Consider the following 20145-nt stretch of genomic DNA (forward strand, 5'->3'; position numbering starts at 1 on the left):
GTTTTTCTCACATCTTTTTGTCTCTTATGCTTATTTACTTTTATTTCAATTTTTTTTTGATAATGACAAAAGGGGGAGTATATGTGACAAGTATTTAAAGGCTCTGAGCCCCATTAATGGTATTTGAAATTTTTTGAAAAACTTCTATCATTTTTTTTACCTTATTGGTATAAGCTATGAACGAAAGAAGGAGTATCAAAATTCAAGTAAAATTAATTGAACCATTCTTCTTATCTATAAGTTAATTCTTTCAATGATTCAATTTTTTAAGCTCTGATAATTATATTGTGCGAAAAATGAATTTAATTAACCTGGATAGAACTTAGGGGGAGCTTACAAACCTCACCTTAAAGACTATCAGACTCAGGGGGAGTTTGAGCTTACAAACCTCAGATTATGAGCTTACAAACCTCAGAACCCCAAAGTCAACTTGTTAATTAGATTAACAACAATTGATCAATTTTTAAATACTTTTGTTTGTCATCATCAAAAAGGGGGAGATTGTTGGAACAAAATGTGTTTAACAATGAACCTTAAAGAGTTTTGATGATAACAAGGTATTAAAAATTGTAAATTGGACTAGCTAATATTTGTTCAAGTGTACAGGACCATAATTAAAAAGTTACATCATCATTGGTTCTGAATGAGCAAATAAAGAGCAAAGGAAACAACAAAATTTGAAGCTTGGACGCTCCTGAAGGCAACTTGCTACTGAAGAGAAAAAGCGCTCCTAAAGTTAAGTCGCTTCTGAAGTAAGAATAGTGCTCCTGAAGACAAGAGGTCCAGAAGTCATATCATCAGAAGCTGCAGAAGCTGCCTCATCAGAAGCCATTTCACCAGAAGCTGAATATCAACTGGATTTTCAAAGATTCAAGAATTGAATAATTATCACTGCAAAAGCTGTCTATTGGATTCGAAAACACAACAAAGGATTAGTGGAATTTTGCAACGGTCATTTCAAAGGTGTTTGAAGGCATGTGCTTGCAAATTTGGACAAAAGTGTTGACATTTGTACGAATTGTACAACCACGTTCTCCACTACTCTGTTTTGTGTCCACGCTACAAGACAAGAAAACAGCTCCAGAATATGGCTTCGCCTGCATAGATGTTCCTTTGGATAAGGAATGGATTTCAAATTAGTTTTTCATAGGACAACAACCAAATCAGGCAAAAGATCAAAGGTGAAAGATCAAGCTTCAACAACGACTCTTTGGTGTGCTGGCAATTTCACAACGTCTCTTTCACACCTCTATATAAAGGAGTGAAGACCTAGAGATTTGGAAATGCTGAACGACAGACTCTCAATATTTTTACAAGTGCCAAACCTCTGCTGAAATTGTTCTGCATTCACTTAGAATTTCTGTGTCTCAAAGTCATTTCTTAGAAATTCTTAAGTCCATTGAGTCTGTATCTAATTTGTATTGTGAGCACCTCTGATTGTATATCAAGTGTTCAACCTTAAACAATTTTCTGTGTAATTTTGTTTAGTTAGGAAGTCTCTTGCAGTTGTGCTTGAGCAGGAAGTCTCTTGATTGTTTTCTTGAGCAAAGGAAGTCTCTAGCTTGTGTGCTTGAGCAAAGGAAGTCTCTTGCTTGTGTGCTTGAGCAATTGTAATCAGATATTACTCTTAGTGAAATCTCCTTGGAAGTGCAAGGGGGACTGGACTACTTCCGGATTGTGGAAGGAACCAGTATAATTGCTTTGTGTCATTCTTCTTCTCTCTCTCTCTGTTTTATTCCGCTGCATTTAGATTCTGATTATCACTTCAGAAGCTGTCTCACTTAGCTTCTTATCAGTGTGTTCAGTATTTAGGAGAAACGAAGAATTTTTCAAAACACAATTCAACCCCCCTTCTTGTGTTTTTCTCACCTTCATACTTAACTCACGTTGTGTGAGTTAAGTCACGTAGGGTTACTGTTTATGTACAAAACCCATCAGTCCATACTCCAAGCACCATTTTCTTTCCCTCCACCTTCTAAAACCCAAAAACTGCGAATTGTTAGGTCAAAATCCTCATCCCAAATCATTGAAAATCGTCAGGAAGCAAGTTTCTACGTTCATCAAGCATCAAACATCAAGTATTGTATCATCGAAACTCATCTTATTTTGTTGGTTTTTGTGCTTGGTTCGTCTGTTTTTTCGTAGGCAGTAGAGCTTGGCATGCAAATTAACTTGTGCAAGTGTTAACGGCTGCATGACTTAAGTCACGCCAGAGTTAAATGGATGCGTGGCTTAAGTCACGCTACTGTGCAGTCCAATTTTTTGACTTTTGCGCCACTTTTGTTCTTGGTTAGCTTGTTCCACAAGTAATTTATTTATTTCTCCTTTGTTATTTTTTTATTCAATAGATATATAGTGAGATGGTTGACAATGTGGCGGGTGATGACGTTGAACCGAAACCGGCCAAAATTGAAGCTTCCGGCGTAGGTTCCGACGATGTCAAACCAACCGTTAATGTGAAACCGTTTAAAGATTTCATTTCAAGCTCGCATTGGTAAAAATGAAGATCCTAAACCAGTACCTATCGGTGTTGTTTGCAAAGTTTGTGACACTACCTCATTTTTTACAACAAATGCAAGATGGAGAGAGCGAGAAGAGTTACTTGGTTGGGTTCGTCGACAAGGGGAATTTACTGTTTGTATAGATAAATCCGTTTTAAAAAGGTCGTACTTGACGATGCAATGTGAAAGGAGTGGGTGATAGAAAATTTAGCAAGTGTACTAACTTATATCGAAGTAATAAAATAATTCGTATCCACAGGGACTGTTATGATTTCTACTAAACAAGAATGTAATTGTTAAGACGTGTAAATCGGGGTTTTGCCCTAGGCAGTTGGTTTGATTGCAATGATAATTCGAAACAACAAAGAAAGTAACTTTGGTTTAAAAACAATTTAGAGAGATGATTAGGTCATTCGATTCATCTGCATTTCACTTACGAGCAACCTGATTCTTATGCTTATGAATATTACAAAGTCAACGACGAACTAACAAAGTAACTTAGGTCAATCCCTTGATCCTAAGTCCGCTTATCTAATCATAATTCCCTAATTCCTTAGGTGAACCTATAATCATCAAAGGCTATGAATTCCGTTAATCCAATTATCACAACCTAACAATTCTCTATCCCTAGATTATCCGTTAGATTGAACAGCATAACTATGTCTGAGTTACAAGCTATTGTCAGTAGTCAAGTAAACCTTAAGATCAATTATATAGTGTCAATATCATAAAAGCATTAGGCACACGATATACTGAATAAACTAGATTAATATTCATAAAACGATAAGAGTTTCAGGTTACAATTGGTGCAAGCTAGTGCAGAATCATCTATTGACCTAATCAAAATGGATCTAGCTACTCATGATCAAAATATAAATAACCAAATACAAAAGAGAAATCATTACATGAAAATTGATGACCGGCTATGAGTTTTGGTGGTATTCCACCGTTTTCTCAGTTATCCCGCTCCAAAAGTACGATTTCTTCTCTAAAATTGCGAACCCCTTCCACATAAAACAACTTGGCTTTTATAATTTCAGTTCTGGGTTCGCCAAAATCGGAGCCCGATGTGTAAAATCGGAGCCCGATTTTTCATTAAAAGTCAAATTAATGTCACACGCTCCTTCAAATCGGAGCCCGATAATAAAGAATCGGAGCCCGATTTTTTACGTAGCTGCAGCTTCCCATCAGGTCATGAAATCGGGCTACGATGCTCTGAAATCGGAGTACGATTTCAGGCTTCCTTCAAGTATGAATTCTGCTCTTTGTAGCCTTTATCTTGTGCCAACAACACCTGAACTCCATTGGAATTACAATAAAAAATGCTCTAAAAGTAAGGTGTGACCTAGTGTCATCACAACCCCAAACTTGCATCATTACTTGTCCTCAAGGAATAAACTTTAAAAATGAAATTTAACAGTAACATAGCATTTACCTCACCAATGGCAGTGTCAAAAGTTCATCTTCTTGTTAGCAATTAGAGGGCTAACATGCTTGTCAATCATCATCCCACAACTTCACGCAACAATTTGAATACAGGATGCACACAGTCGACATGCCAATACTATATTGCCAAAATTTGAAAACCTTCTAAACATCAATCAAAGTTGCATCACATTTCACACTTTTAAGGACTTTCAAGGTGTAACGGGGCCAGGGTTAAACAAGGTAGGATAATTTGGGAAGTAGGTTAAAATTTAAAACTTTGGAGTTATGCTACTTCTTGAAAGAAAACAACCCACAAATTGGAACCACATAAACATTTGGGAATTTAGAGAACACCATGAAGCTCTTAGATCACTTATAATTACAAAGTCTCTATTTATTATATAATATTTTTTTTGTAAGTTGATTTTTTCTGTACTTCAACTTGATTTTCATTCATATTTTTTTTTTTTTAGAGACATAGTGATCTTCCAAAAGAGTATAAAATTCTGTTCTCTAAACCCCCTACCCCAAACTTAGAAAGTTGCTATCCCAAGAGCAACCCCAAACTTAGATTATTGCCAATACAACACAATGCATAACTCCAACAAGAATCGGGTTTAATATCCTAAGGCTCTAGGCATGTAACATGGTTTGTCACCGAAACAACGTGGTCTAACCTATTGGCTCAAAGTTGGCTTAAAATGGAAATATTCAATGCAAAGGGTAGGCTTCAAAGGCTCAAGGTACAAGCACTTTGCCTTAGTGTGTTATGAGATGCAACCAATCGACATAAAGAAAATTTGCAAATCCTAGAAATAGCACAGCATGGAACACTCATATTTGTGGAAATTGACAAATAAAAATTTGGTCTGTGAACTTACAAGTTTAGGTTTATGGAAGTTGTGACCATTTACACTGCCGTACACTTCACCGTTGTATCCTTGTGCAAGCTCTACCTCCTTTGAACTTTTGACAAACCATTGAGGAACCTCATGCTACAAAACTGGTAAACTTCAAAATCAAAGAAAATTCATCAATAACAAATGCCGATGCAATTACAAAAAAAAAACATGGGGAAACTAAACATCAAGACACTAGCAGCAATCACACATGAGTTTTTATTATACAGAGTACTAAATCAAAAATAATCAGAAAAAACTACACTACTGAAACGACAAGTGAGCATCACTCATCATGTTGCCCCGGCTGTCCATCCTGAGGGAAAAAGTCTGACTGCGAAGGAACATCTGCTAAGTCAATCTCAATGTCCATGTCTTCACCATAGTTGTAATCCTCCTCAATGTCTTTCTCCCTTTGCTGAGCTCTCTCTCTAGTCACCCGAAAATAATTCTGCATGTTTGCTCGAGAACCAAACCTCTCGTAAGAATGACCCGGCTTCCTCTTGTACTGAATTTGCATCGCAGCGAACTGTTCTGAGAAACGCGGCGGCTCAATGTAAAGCTGTGAGGATGCTTCCTCCATCCAATTTGCCAAGGTATAGATGTATTCAGCCAATGCCGGATGCATAGGAGGGTATTCAGCTTCTGGTGGTGCTTGATGCTGCTGGTGGGGCACCTCCGGTGGTGCTTGGTGTTGCTGATGGTGAACTCTTGTGACTTTCTTCTCCTACCTTGCCATTGTAGACTCGGTGATAGGCACTTGAGACTTGAGAATTACATCTCCCGGTTCTGCTAACACACCAGCCTTCTCGCATAACAGGTTGATCAGGCAAGAATGACCCAAAGCCGTGTTTTTATGGACCATGTCATGAATGTTGTAGGCTATCAGCTTCCCTACATCCATCTGTTCCTGCTCAGAGAATAACACCAATAGAATAAAGGCACGAGCTAGTATCATCTCAGCTGCAGCGGAGGTACTCACAATAGTTGATAGAATGAACGATGCCCATGCTCTCGGAATTGGGAGTAAATCAGCAGTATCAAGCCTCTGAGGGTTGTTCGTCGGGTGTTTTCTTATCCAACCCTTTCCTTCTTTCATCAGCCCTGTTAGTAACTCATCCCACTCCTCTTGACCACGAGGCCAATTTCCGGATATCCTTCTCCTTTCAACATCACAGATGGCTGGTACAGGTAGCCCCAAAACACGATTGATCTCGTGGGGACTAAAATCAATCCTCTTTCCCCGAACCGTTGATACATAACTCCCTGCTTTCTCACAAATAGCATTCGCAAAGAACTCCATAGCAATAGACTTATTACTTGTCTTGCTCACCATCGCATTCAGCCCTTCCCAGCCTTTCTCTCTCAACGTTCTATCAAATGTGATGTACCCCGTGAGTTTCGTGAGATCAAATGCTCTCTCACCAGTAAAATCTAACGTCTGGATAACCTTGTACCTTTCCTCGGCCTCGTCTGACTTGAACCGCTTGTATGGTGGTGGTTGAGTTGGTGGTGGTTGGTCCGCTGGTTGGTTGGGTGGTGGAGGGTTAGATGATGAAGCTTTGGTTTGATTGTGGGTGCGTTTGCGTGGTTGTACTTCGGTGTTATTGGATGTTCGAGCCATTTGGGTGGGGTTGGTGAAGAATGGGTGTGAAGGGAAGGTGTTCGATGAAATGGGTAATAGAAATTTTGTGACTTTGAGGGTTAGGTATGGATTAGAGAATGTTTATGATGATTTAAAGTGTTTGGGTGAAGAATTTGTGGTGGAAAAGTGAAGTTAGGGTGGTTATTTGTGTGGAAGGTGATGAATGGCGGTTTCAAGATGAAAATTGGGCAGAGCTTCGCTAGAGTGATGAGTTTGTACGGTTCTGAGAGTGAAACAGGTTTATATAGGCCAACAGAATCGTAGTCCGATGGTTACAATCGGAGTACGATGAGCGTTTGTAACGGTAACATGATGCCAGAATATTCCAAAATCGTAGCACGATCCCCTAAAATCGTACTCCGATTTTTTATGATTCAAAATTGTTTTCAGTTTCGAAAAATCGGAGTACGATGAATCACAATCGTAGTCCGAAACCCCTTTTTTTTTGTGTAAGAAAAATCGTAGTCCGATTTAGGGATATCGGACTCCGATTTTTTACGAGAGCAAAGTTCTAATTGAGACAGCAAATCGTAGCCCGATATTTAAAAATCGGACTACGATTTCTCTTTTGCATCCACACTTTTTTTTTTTCAACACATAAGAAAACGTAAAATTACCTGAACAAAAAAACAGTGGGTTGCCTCCCACTCAGCGCTCGTTTTCCGTCATTAGCTTGACTTCTGACGACCTTTTAACGGTCGGATAGTACCAGGCCCACTCTTTCTTTGGGCATGTCACCTCCATGATAGGGTTTTAACCTTTGCCCATTTACCTTAAAGCTCCTCTCACCATCAGGTGTCATCACCTCTACAGCTCCATGTTGTGACACCTCTTTTACTATGAACGGTCCCGACCATTTGGACTTCAATTTACCTGGAAACAACTTCAACCGCGAATTGAATAATAAAACTGGTTGCCCAGCATAAAACTCCCTATTGACAAGGTTGCGGTCATGATATTTCTTTGTTCTTTCCTTGTAAATTAGCGCATTTTCATACGCTCGCAGCCTCATTTCCTCCAATTCATTTAGTTTAAGGAGTCTTTCCTTACCAGCTAGAGTTTGATCAAAATTTAAAAACTTGATAGCCCAATAGGCTTTATGCTCTAACTCAACTGGTAGGTGACAGGACTTTCCGTAAACTAATTGATATGGTGAAAAACCAATAGGAGTCTTAAAGGCAGTTCTATAAGCCCACAATGCATCATCAAGTTTCTTTGACCAATCTTTTCTAGATGATGCTACTGTCTTCTCTAGAATTTGTTTCAACTGTCTATTTGACACTTCAACCTGCCCACTAGTCTGAGGATGATAGGGAGTAGCAACTTTGTGCTTAACATTATATTTTGAAAGAACACTTTCCAAGTACTTATTGCAAAAGTGCTTCCCCCCATCACTGATCAAGACTCTAGGGGTTCCAAACCTAGGAAAGATATTTTTCTTTAAAAAGTTCACTACAGTATGGGCATCATTAGCCATGCAAGAAATTGCTTCCACCCATTTGGTCACATAATCCACACAGACAAGGATATAGAGATTAGAGTAGGAGGATGGGAATGGACCCATGAAATCGATGCCCCAACAATCAAATGGTTCGATCTCAAGGATTCCCTTAAGGGGCATCTCATTCCTCCTAGAGATGTTACCTGTTCTCTGACACTTATCGCATTGTTTGACAAAATCGTGGCAATCCTTAAACAAGGTAGGCCACCAGAAACCACTCTGTAAGATCTTAGCTGCGGTCCGTTCACCGCTGTGGTGGCCTCCATAAGCTGAGCTATGGCAGTGCCACATGATACTTTTCACTTCGTCACCTGCAACACATCTACGCAACAAACCATCAGCGTTAGTTCTAAATAAGTATGGGTCATCCCACACATAAAAATTAGCTTCCTTGAAGAATTTCTTCTTCTGCTGATATGTGAAATCTTCGGGAATCAAATTCCCTGCTTTGAAATTTGCCATGTCTGCAAACCATGGTCTTTCAGCTACCACAAATAGTTTCTCATCGGGAAATTCGGCCTCAATGGCCTTTTCCTTCTTAGTAACCTCCTCATTCTCCAACCGGGAGAGGTGATCAGCCACCACATTCTCTACTCCCTTCTTATCTCGGATTTCCACATCAAACTCTTGTAATAAGAGTATCCATCTCAGCAATCGGGGTTTAGAGTCCCCCTTTGTAAGCAAAAACTTTAGTGCTGCATGATCTGTGAAAATAACCACTTTGGATCCAATTAGATATGATCGAAATTTTTCCAGAGCAAATATTATAGCAAGCAACTCTTTTTCAGTAGTTGCATAGTTAACCTGGTTTTCGTTTAAAACCTTGCTTGCATAATAAATGGCATGGAAAAATTTCTCATGGCGTTGGCCAAGCACTGCTCCAACCGCGTAATCGCTTGCATCACACATTAGTTCAAATGGGAGATCCCAATTTGGTGCAATGATTACCGGCGCAGTGACCAACTTCTTCTTAATTATAGAAAACGATTCTAAACATTCAGCATCAAAAACAAAATCATTTTCTTTAACAAGGAGGTTACAGAGGGGCTTAGCAATTTTTGAAAAATCTTTTATAAATCGCCTATAAAAACCAGCATGCCCCAAGAAACTCCTCACCCCCTTCACATTGATGGGAGGAGGAAGTTTCTCTATAACCTCAATTTTAGCTTGATCAACTTGGATGCCTTTCCCAGAGATTTTATGGCCCAAAACTATACCTTCAGTCACCATAAAGTGACATTTTTCCCAGTTTAAAACAAGGTTAGTTTCAATGCATCTCTTAAGAACAACATCCAAGTGATGTAAACAATCATCAAAGGACTTACCGAAAACAGAAAAGTCATCCATAAATACCTCTATGTTCTTCTCCAGCAAGTCTGCAAAGATGGCCAGCATACACCTTTGGAAAGTGGCTGGTGCATTGCACAATCCAAAGGGCATTCTTCGATAGGCGAACACACCAAACGGGCATGTGAACGCTGTCTTCACCTGATCTTCCGAAGACACCGCAATCTGGTTGTACCCCGAATATCCATCCAAGAAACAATAGAAGGCCTGTCCAGCCAACCTCTCCAACATCTGGTCCATGAAAGGTAACGAAAAATGGTCCTTCCTAGTAGCCTGATTTAGCCTTCGGTAGTCGATGCACATCCTCCAACCTGTCACCGTCCGAGTGGAAATCAACTCATTCTTTTCGTTTGCCACCACGGTCATCCCTCCTTTCTTGGGTACCACATGTACAGGACTCACCCATGCACTATCTGAAATTGGGTAAATCATGCCTGCATCCAACAACTTAAGGACTTCTTTCTTGACCACCTCTTTCATTGTGGGGTTAAGGCGCCTTTGGGGTTGGACCACCGGTTTATATTCAGCCTCCAAATGTATTTTATGCATACAATAGGCTGGACTGATTCCTTTTAAATCTGATATATGCCACCCAAGAGCTGCCTTGTTTTCTTTAAGAACTCTCATCAGTTTTTCTTCTTCAAGAGAGGACAAGGTGCTACTTATAATAGCTGGATGGCTGGCATCTTCACTTAAAAACACATACTTCAAATGGGATGGAAGTTCTTTCAATTCTGGTGCAGCTTGTTTCTCTTCACTTTTTGCTTCTAGCACTTCAAATTTTCTGCTTGAAGATTCAGCTTTCAATGCCTTCAACTGCTGCACACACTCATCAATCTCATCATTAGTGCTCTTCTCATCAACTTCAATCGAATTTGCCATCACTCTTTCTAACGGTTGCACAGGAGTTTCTTCTTGATTTGTTTCATCAACTAGGCTATCAATCATATCAACCCTATAACACTGAGGATGATCATTCCTATGCTTCATGGCCTCAAAGATATTAAATACAACTTGTTCATTTTGAAACCGTAGTATCAACTCACCCATTTCAACATCAATCAAGGCTCTTCCCGTTGCTAAAAAAGGTCTTCCCAACAACAAAGGTGTCTCCTCATCTTCTTCCATGTCTAGAATAACAAAATCAGCAGGAAACATCAGCTCATTTACCTTTACCAATACATCTTCCAACACTCCATAAGGATGAGAAATAGAACGATCAGCTAGTGTGAGAGTCATCTTTATTGGTTTAGGCTCCCCGCATCCTAACTTTTTCATCATAGAGAGCGGCATCAGATTAATGCTAGCCCCCAAATCACATAATGCTCTTCCGACATTCACCTTCCCAATAGTGCAATGGATGGTGAAAGCGCCTGGGTCTTTCAATTTAGGAGGTAGCTTCTTCTGAAGGATGGCACTGCAATTTTCTGACAAGGCGATATTTTCACCATCTCTAGGTTTCCTTCTTCCGGTTAGCAAGTCCTTCATAAACTTTGCATACAACGGCATCTGTTCAATGGCCTCACTAAAAGGAATGTTCACTTGTAACTGAGAAAATAGCTCCATAAACTTTTTGAATTGGCCTGCTTCCTTCTCTTTCTTCTTTCATAGATGCGGATAAGGCAATTTCACATAAGAAGGGACAACTTGTTTCTTCTCACCCTCCTCAAGGAGCTGGCTCTTCGTCTTCCTCAACATAGACTCCTCATCAATCAACTTCTCACTTTTTTCTCCCTCTTTATTTTTTTCTCCCTCTGAATTTTTCTCTTCATGTTCATTTTCAACTACGCGTTTATCATTTTCAACTATTTCTTGTTCATCCTCCTCTACCTCAACTGTTTCATTCTTTTTAATCACCTTTGGGGGTAAAGGTGTCAACACCTTCTTACTTCTCAACTCAATGGCCTTGCAGCTCTCATTGCTTTTCGAATTGTCTTGAGTGTTGCCTGAGAATCCCCCTTTTGTATGTTCAGCCATTTGTTTCGCCATTTGCCCAATTTGTGTTTCAAACATTTTCCGGGCTGCCTCATTGTTTTTCCTTTCGGCTTCCTGGCTTGCCTTCATCTCTTCCAAATTGGATTGAGTCATTTGCATAAATTTGGTCATGGCCTCTTCCCAAGCTGCTGGTGGCTTTTGTTGTTGCTGCGGTTGTTGGCGTTGAGGGTTAGGAAGAAGAGGGTTAAGGGTATTTGTGCTGGAGTAACTCAAATTAGGATGTTTGGCATATCCAGGATTGTAAGTGTTAGAGTAGGGATTATTTTTCTGGTAATTGCCCATGTAGTTGGCTTCCTCACTAGATCCCTCTAAGGTACACTCACCATTTGGATGATCCCCTTGGCAAAAATCGCACCTCTGTTGCACTTGCTGAACTTGGGCCTGTTGTGTTTGCCCCATTGTTATGGCTTGAACCTGTTTGGTCAAAGTTTCAAGGTGCTTGGTCATGGCTGCTTGGTTAGCCAAAATGGCAGTATTATCACTCACCTCAAACATTCCTCTCTTTTTTTTTCTCAGCCTCAGCTCGATGCTCATTTTGGGTCATGTTCTCTATCAGGTCCCAAACTTCATGATCAGTTTTGGTTCTCATACTTCCACCGGCTGAAGCATCTAAAAACATTCTATGGTTGGCATTTAACCCTTCGGTAAAGACTTGGAGATAAGACTTTTCATCTAGGCCATGCGAAGGACATCTCTTAAGCAAAAGGTTAAAACGCTCCCAAGCATCATACATGGTCTCACCCTCCCCTTGTTTAAAGTTGGTGATCTCATGTTTCTTCTCCCAATATTTTGACATCGGGAAAAATCTCTTAAGGAATTTAAGCTCGAGTTCATCCCAAGTTTGAATGGTTCCACTAGGTATGGACAGTAACCAGTCTTTGGCTCTATCGGTTAGAGTAAAAGGGAAGAGTCTCAGCTTCTTTTGGCTCTCGGTGACATTAGCAGGGGGCACACAAAACTGACAAGTCTCATGGAAATGGCTAAGGTGCTCATGAGGGCTTCTATCATCGCGCCCATCATATTGGTTTTCCTTAATGTTTTGTTGGACAGAACTCTTGATGTCAAAAGCTACTGGATTGGCTGGTTGAAAGACATGAGTTAGATGGCCACGGTTGGCATCCAATCCATAGTCCCCCATCATAGGTCTTTGTGGTGGTGGTTCTCCCATGATTATGACTTCAGGTTCAGATTCAACGTCCTGACTTTCTGTTGATGAAGAACCTTGGCTTGTACTCTCAGCTAATTTAGCCAACCGAACTGCTTTTCGATTAGCTCTTGCGGTCTTTTCGATCTCCGGATTGAACTGCAAGTCCTCAGGTGGAATTCTACCTCGCATACACAGCAAAAGAATACCTTAGTAGCACTGCACCACAACAAAAATAGCTTTTCTTTTTTTAAAAAAAAAAATACAGACAAAATTTAAATGACAGAAATCTTAACAATTAACGTTGTTGCCTCGTTGAAATTAATCAACAGTCCCCGACAACGGCGCCAAAAACTTGATAGAAAATTTAGCAAGTGTACTAACTTATATCGAAGTAATAAAATAATTCGTATCCACAGGGACTGTTATGATTTCTACTAAACAAGAATGTAATTGTTAAGATGTGTAAATCGGGGTTTTGCCCTAGGCAGTTGGTTTGATTGCAATGATAATTCGAAACAACAAAGAAAGTAACTTTGGTTTAAAAACAATTTAGAGAGATGATTAGGTCATTCGATTCATCTGCATTTCACTTACGAGCAACCTGATTCTTATGCTTATGAATATTACAAAGTCAACGACGAACTAACAAAGTAACTTAGGTCAATCCCTTGATCCTAAGTCCGCTTATCTAATCATAATTCCCTAATTCCTTAGGTGAACCTATAATCATCAAAGGCTATGAATTCCGTTAATCCAATTATCACAACCTAACAATTCTCTATCCCTAGATTATCCGTTAGATTGAACAGCATAACTATGTCTGAGTTACAAGCTATTGTCAGTAGTCAAGTAAACCTTAAGATCAATTATATAGTGTCAATATCATAAAAGCATTAGGCACACGATATACTGAATAAACTAGATTAATATTCATAAAACGATAAGAGTTTCAGGTTACAATTGGTGCAAGCTAGTGCAGAATCATCTATTGACCTAATCAAAATGGATCTAGCTACTCATGATCAAAATATAAATAACCAAATACAAAAGAGAAATCATTACATGAAAATTGATGACCGGCTATGAGTTTTGGTGGTATTCCACCGTTTTCTCAGTTATCCCGCTCCAAAAGTACGATTTCTTCTCTAAAATTGCGAACCCCTTCCACATAAAACAACTTGGCTTTTATAATTTCAGTTCTGGGTTCGCCAAAATCGGAGCCCGATGTGTAAAATCGGAGCCCGATTTTTCATTAAAAGTCAAATTAATGTCACACGCTCCTTCAAATCGGAGCCCGATAATAAAGAATCGGAGCCCGATTTTTTACGTAGCTGCAGCTTCCCATCAGGTCATGAAATCGGGCTACGATGCTCTGAAATCGGAGTACGATTTCAGGCTTCCTTCAAGTATGAATTCTGCTCTTTGTAGCCTTTATCTTGTGCCAACAACACCTGAACTCCATTGGAATTACAATAAAAAATGCTCTAAAAGTAAGGTGTGACCTAGTGTCATCAGTGGGATATACAAGCCACCTAAGACGAGGAAGAAACAGAACCTTGAAGGCATCGGCTCAAGGAAATGTAATTGTCCGTTTAGGTTGAAAGGTTTCTTTGATAAGGATACAAATGATTGGTGGCTTGCAATGCTTTGTGGAATGCACAACCATGACTTGGAGTAAAAGTTATCCAGACACCTTCTTGAGGGTAGACTTAGTGCAGAGGAGAAGAAAAAAGTTATCGACATGACAAAGAGCTTGGCGGTGCCTCGGAATATTCTCACCAATTTGAAGCAAAATAAAAAAGAAAGTGTGACAACTATCAAGCAAGTGTACAACGTGCGAACAAGATGGCGCAAGGGGCTAAGAGGTAACATGATGGAGTTGCAATACTTGATCTCGAAGTTAGTGGAGCATCAATACGTCTATTAAACAAGATGCAATAGTGAGGAAACCACTCTTGAAGACATATTTTTTGCTCATCCGGTATCAATTAAATTGTTCAACACTTTTCCGTCTGTTTTGGTCATGGACTGCACTTACTAAACCAACAACTACTGAATGCCGTTGTTTGAGATAGTTGGTTGCACCTCTACAAAAATGACGTATTCCGTTGGTTTCGCCTTTCTTCACTTTGAACTAGAAGAGAACTTTACTTGGGCACTTACGATGGTGAAAGGTCTTTTGTCCTCAAAAGACAACATGCCTAAGGTGATTGTCGCCGACAGGGAGGGTGCTTTGATGAATGCCGTTGGCACAGTTTTCCCTAAAACATACACCATGCTTTGTTTTTTTCACATTGGGAAGAATGTAAGGGCTAAGTGCATCACGGATCGTAAATTTAAACCAAAGCCTCCTAAGGATGCAAAAGTTGACAAGAAACAATTGAAGAAGGACAAGGAGAAGAATAGAGATGTTGTTGAGAAATTCGTGTGCGCTTGGAGAGAGTTGGTCGAATCTCTTACGGAGGAATCATATGCACATAATTTGTTGAAATTCAAAGAGGTATGCATGCCATTTTCGGAATTCAAAGTCTTGCATCTAGGGTGTAGAACCACCAACATTGTTGAATTGGCTGATGGAGTGTTGAAAAGATATTTGAGGAGTAGCGTGGGTGATTTGGCATCATGTTGGGATGAAATACACAAGATGTTGGCCGTGCAATTTGGTGAGATACAAGGAAGTTTTGGGAGGAACAAAACTGTCTTAGAACACAAATACAAAAAAATCAATATGATGAGAGAGTTGGAGGGTTATGTATCTAGACGCGCATTGAAATTTATCTATGATGAATTGAAATGCTCCAAGACATTCGGCTTTGGTAAGGAAGATTGTGGTTGTGTGCAAAAGATGTCGTACAGTTTACCTTGAGCGTGTATTATTGCCATGAAAAGTAAGTAAAAATTGCCTCTTGTCTTTGTTATACCCTAATTTTGGACCTAAAAATACTTGTTTCCTCTTTTCTTGCATTTCAAGCCATTTGAACTGTCTCTGATCAATTACATCTGTCTCTGCATTTTATTTCAATTTTATTTGCAAAATTCAGGGAAAAAGGGCATTTTAGTCATTTCTTATGTCAAAATCTCTTCCAATCTTTAAAATTTTGTTTGAGTCCTTTCAAGTAGTTTGAATAAGTCTCTGTTTCATTCTATGTCAAAACCCTTTCCAAAAATTGCATTTGAAGTCATTTTGGGTCAGTTTTGCCCCTAGGGGCATTTTAGTCTTTTCATGTGTTAAAACCCTGTTTAAATCTTAAAAATTGTCTCTGAGTCTGTTAATTTTGCTTGAATAAGTCTTTGCTTCAATTCCTTGTTAAAAATCCATTTTAAAATTCGTATCTGAGTCATTTACAGTTGTTTTAGCCCTAGGGGCGTTTTGGTCATTTCACACGAAATTTCGGCAGAGAGGTACTTTAAAGTACCTCATTTAGGCCATTGGTTCATTTTAGTCCGTTTTGTCAAATTTTAGACGTTTCACTTTACGTTTAGTCAAGTTACCATTTTTTATTCCAATTTTATTTTTAGTATTTTTTTTTCTAAGTCCAAAGTGTCCAAAATTTCATTCAAGTCCCTTTTAATTTTCTTTTTAGACCTTTAATTTCACATTTTTTGCATAATAGTCCTTTTTATTTCAATTGTCTTTTTAAGTTTTTAATTGCAATTAAGTCCTCTTTTCCATTTTTTCAGTTTTGTCCCTTTAGTTTCCTTCGTTTGCAGAACAGTCCTTCAGGTTTTCCAAAATTGCAAAAAGGCCCAAGTCCAAATCCAGTCATTTTCTTCGAACCTTAGTCCAAGTCCAGGTGGCAGTTTCCTATTCGTCCAATGGCACACATGGCACCTATAAAGCCCTGCCAACTCAAGTCAAAGTCAGAATGATCACCATTCCAAAAAAACGACACATCATCACAGAGAAGGTCCTAACAACCTTCTCTCTCTTCTCCAAAGCCCTATCACCACCGTAACAGAATTCCATCACCACCGTAACAGAATTCTGCCACCACCATAACAGAATTTCACCACCACAAGCTCTCAGATTCACCACCGCATCAATCTTCCATTGATTTTCTCATCAAAAAACACTAGAATCAACACAAATTGCCAGAGAATCGAAGCAAAAAGCATGTCCAATTCAACAGAGTTTCTACGAATTGTTTGAAGTTCTCAGTGGTTCTCTGAGAGAATCCTCATCATTGAACGTTGATTCATTGCAATTCAAGCGTGAATCCATCCACAACTGACGAATTCAACGCGATCGCAAAGAAAACATCAAGAGAGAGAAGAAGAGGATCGAAGAACTAGAATCAAACCTGTGAAGAAGAGAAGGAAGAACGCCGATTTATTTTCGGATTCAACAACTTACCAAAAGATTTGCGTGGATCTTTGTTCGAATCTCCAGAATCCAAAGAGGTAAACCCCAAACTCACCGTTATTTCTCAGTTTTCAATTGTGCAAGTGATGTTTCTTCATTGATCAGTGTAGATCGAACAAGAACGTGAAAGCCTCTTTCGAAAGTTGTTAAAAAATTTTTGAAACAGTTCGAAACCCTAATTTCAAGTATAGATCTACACTGATCTAGTGATCTTTAGGAAAAACGGTTTAGGTTTTCGAACTCAGGAAGGAAGAACGAACACATTGATGTAAAAGGTTTTCAAAAATAGTCAGAAATAAGATTCCGACGCGGTGGTTCCGTCACCGGAAACCTAACCACCGCCGGAATCTTCATCGTTGTTCTTCGTTCTTTCCAGGAAACGTGAGTTTGAAGATGAAGATGTAGAGAGAAGAAGGAGCTTCTCTCTCTAAGGAAACTTAGAGAGAGAAACGAATGAGAAGAATGATCAAACCGGTATAAACATGTTTATATAGGGGGGGTGAACCAAGCCGGTTCATCTGAACCAGGCTGGTTCATCTCCAAACCGGTTCCATTTTTCTTCTCCACCGTTTGATCTAGGGTTTGGATCCCTGGATCAATCCTATGGCTCCTGTGTCTCTCTGCGATCCAGAACCCATCAAGGCTTTGGGCCTAGGTCTCTTTTCTTTACTGGATTTCGCCCCTGCTTGTTTTGTGCTATATGAACACTGCCTTTTAGTATTTGCACCCCTGTCTGCCCAAATTTGTTTATAAAAAATCCTAAAATTTTTCTAATGTGTTCTTAATATTTTTCATTACATTTTGGTGACTTTTTTTGTGCTAAAACTTGAGAAAAGCACTTGAAGCATTTTTTTCTTATTTTTTTTGTTAAAACTAGCAATTTTCTTGTAATTTTTAGCCCAAAAAACTTTAAAAAAAATTCTTAAAAATTCATATAGGTTTCTTGATAGTTTTGTAGCATTTTGTGATAATTTTCACATGTTAAAATTGGTTAAAAAATAAGGTGTTAATTTTCTTGCTATTTTTGTCATATTTTGTGCTAAAAATGAGTGAAACTTTGCTTGATTTCAATCCAAATTGCTTGATGAATTTTGGTGACCTATGCCACTTGATTCCATAGAAGTTTAGCCACTGTTTGTGCTTGTTATTGCTGCATGAGTATGAATCTTGATTGATTACTTAGCTTACAAGTTAGTTGTGTAATAATGCAAATATGCCTAAAGTTTTGTTTTAAAATGCCAAGTAAACCATGTTGCCTTAATTCCCATTCCAAGACTTGATTCTAAACCTTTAAAAAATGCATGGGAATGTGAGAATTATAGGTCATATGGTTCTTGCATTCTATGAACAAATTTTAGCCATGTTTGCACTCATTTTCTATCCTTTATGTTCTAGTGTTTCTCTTGCTTTATTTCCTTTGATATTGTCATGTGCTACTAACTCCTTTCATTTCATGTTTCATCATTTCATAAGCATCTCCATTTCATCCCATATTCATCTCTATTTCTTTCTTGCAATTTAATTTGTACCAAAGTTAGAATGTAAACATTTAGGAGTTTTGTAATATTTTCCTTTATGCACTTTTAATTTTCTTGGCAAAGAGGCCATAGAATGTATCTAGGGTATGATGTAAAGGACAATGGACTCTAATAATGTACACCGACACAAGCACCGACACATGCACACACACCACTTTAGGTATATAGCTAGAATATGCATGTTTAGATGTATGTTTAGGATTGCATGTTTAGATGAATGTCTAGGCTTTATACTTAGAAAAATCATTTTCCAAAAAATATGAACAAACTTCACTCAAATCTTTTTACAATAAACCTTGGGGTCAAAACCCCATTGATTTTCCTTTTCATTTTCTTAATCAAATTTCAATAAACTTTAATCATACTTTGACTTGTTTTTGCAAAATGACTAATCAAACCCCACTCTTTTATTAAATTCTCATGCCTTCAAGGCCTCTCAATCTCCATTCTTCAAAATCCTATTTTCGAACTTAAAATCAACCAACAAAAACAAAAACATTTTTGAGAGAGAACTACGGTGGATTTGATCCCTTAAACGGGTACGTAGGCAAGGAACAAAATTCCTTCAATTCAACTAAAATAAAAATTCAAACACATTCTTCTCCCTCCAATTCTTCACTTAGAATATTCTTAGGTTTAACATCATCTTTCAAAATAGCATTTAAAAATAAAGCGCGCGCGTAGAAATTAAAGACGGTTCCTATAGGATACTATAGTCGTTATGGGTGCCTAACACCTTCCCGTAGCGAAAACAACTCCCGGACCTCGATTCTCAAGGGTTTTGCTTACTTTTTCCCTTCCCAAGAAAAAATAAGATATCACTGGTTTAAAAGGTTCAAACGTAATCAATGTTTGACACCCGAAAACCAAGATAAAACAGCTGGCGACTTCACTGGGGAGATTCGAGAGTTACGCCTAGTCTTTATTTCCACGCTTGCGCTCTTTTTACTTGTTCTTTTACTTGCTTTCCTATGTGAATAAATGTTTAATTTCTCGCAAACGTGTGGGGTGAGAATATCAAAAGTCCTGCACCCGGGCTGAGTGAACTTAGAATTTAGGAGGGATATAATCGACAATTCATTCCGGGGGTTGCCTCGTGTTTTGGATTATGCGATCAATCCCACATAGCTAAGGCATTTTAGGGGTGATGTTGTCGGCGCGTGTTGTCGCGTTTAGGCACTTTACTTCTAATTGTTCTATGACGCTATGAACCGTAGATAACCAAACCCATCCATGGCCATTTTCTAGGATGTAGTGCGGAGGCTAAACCGAGTGTTGTCTCGAGTTTTAGTCGTCACGCGATACTACACTCAAGTTAGACCTTCCACGGATAATCATGGAGCGAGTGTTGTCTCGTGACACCGTGATATACGTCGGAGAGGTTGCAACTTGGGAACCTTTTTTAGAACCCGGTTACTATTATCCTAAAGCCCTAGATTCACCGGACACCGTGTCCACCCATGACTCCTCGACTTTGAACTTCAACCCACCATGTTTTCTCCGAACTTGAACATAATCATGCATACATGCATACATGCATAAACTTTTTTCCATGCATTTATCGGAGGACTTAGACAAGTCATCTTTTGAACATCACGGATGTGAACACCAAGTGATACCATCTCAACTAAACTTCTAGTTTTGCTCAAGATCTTCAAATAAAACCGTGTTTCTCCGTGATGTTCACAACCACTTTGACAAGTCTTCTGACAAAAAAAGAGTCTTTTTGCATTTGCATATCATGCATCATATGCATCATTCATCGGTCACAAATGGCTTCC

At 38.9% G+C, this 20145-nt stretch overlaps 1 protein-coding gene, 1 non-coding gene and 1 pseudogene across 2 annotated transcripts; all 3 read left to right on the forward strand.

Moving 5' to 3' along the window:
• The first annotated feature begins 2360 nt into the window (after positions 1–2360).
• Positions 2361–14504, forward strand: LOC146928798 (uncharacterized; annotated as a pseudogene).
• Positions 11991–12097, forward strand: LOC146928799 (small nucleolar RNA R71). The gene has a single exon (XR_015009195.1). It is a non-coding gene; the product is annotated as a small nucleolar RNA R71 (small nucleolar RNA).
• Positions 14505–14558: 54 nt separating the features above from the next.
• On the forward strand, positions 14559–15329 carry LOC146928800 (uncharacterized). The gene has a single exon (XM_085707126.1). It carries the CDS (start codon positions 14559–14561, stop codon positions 15327–15329), a length of 771 nt encoding a protein of 256 aa, XP_085563252.1.
• The last annotated feature ends 4816 nt before the right edge of the window (positions 15330–20145 follow it).

The sequence above is a fragment of the Medicago sativa genome, chromosome 4 (assembly GCF_051527215.1).
Source record: "Medicago sativa cultivar Bolivia chromosome 4, Bolivia_mono, whole genome shotgun sequence".
Classification (NCBI taxonomy): Eukaryota; Viridiplantae; Streptophyta; class Magnoliopsida; order Fabales; family Fabaceae; genus Medicago; species Medicago sativa.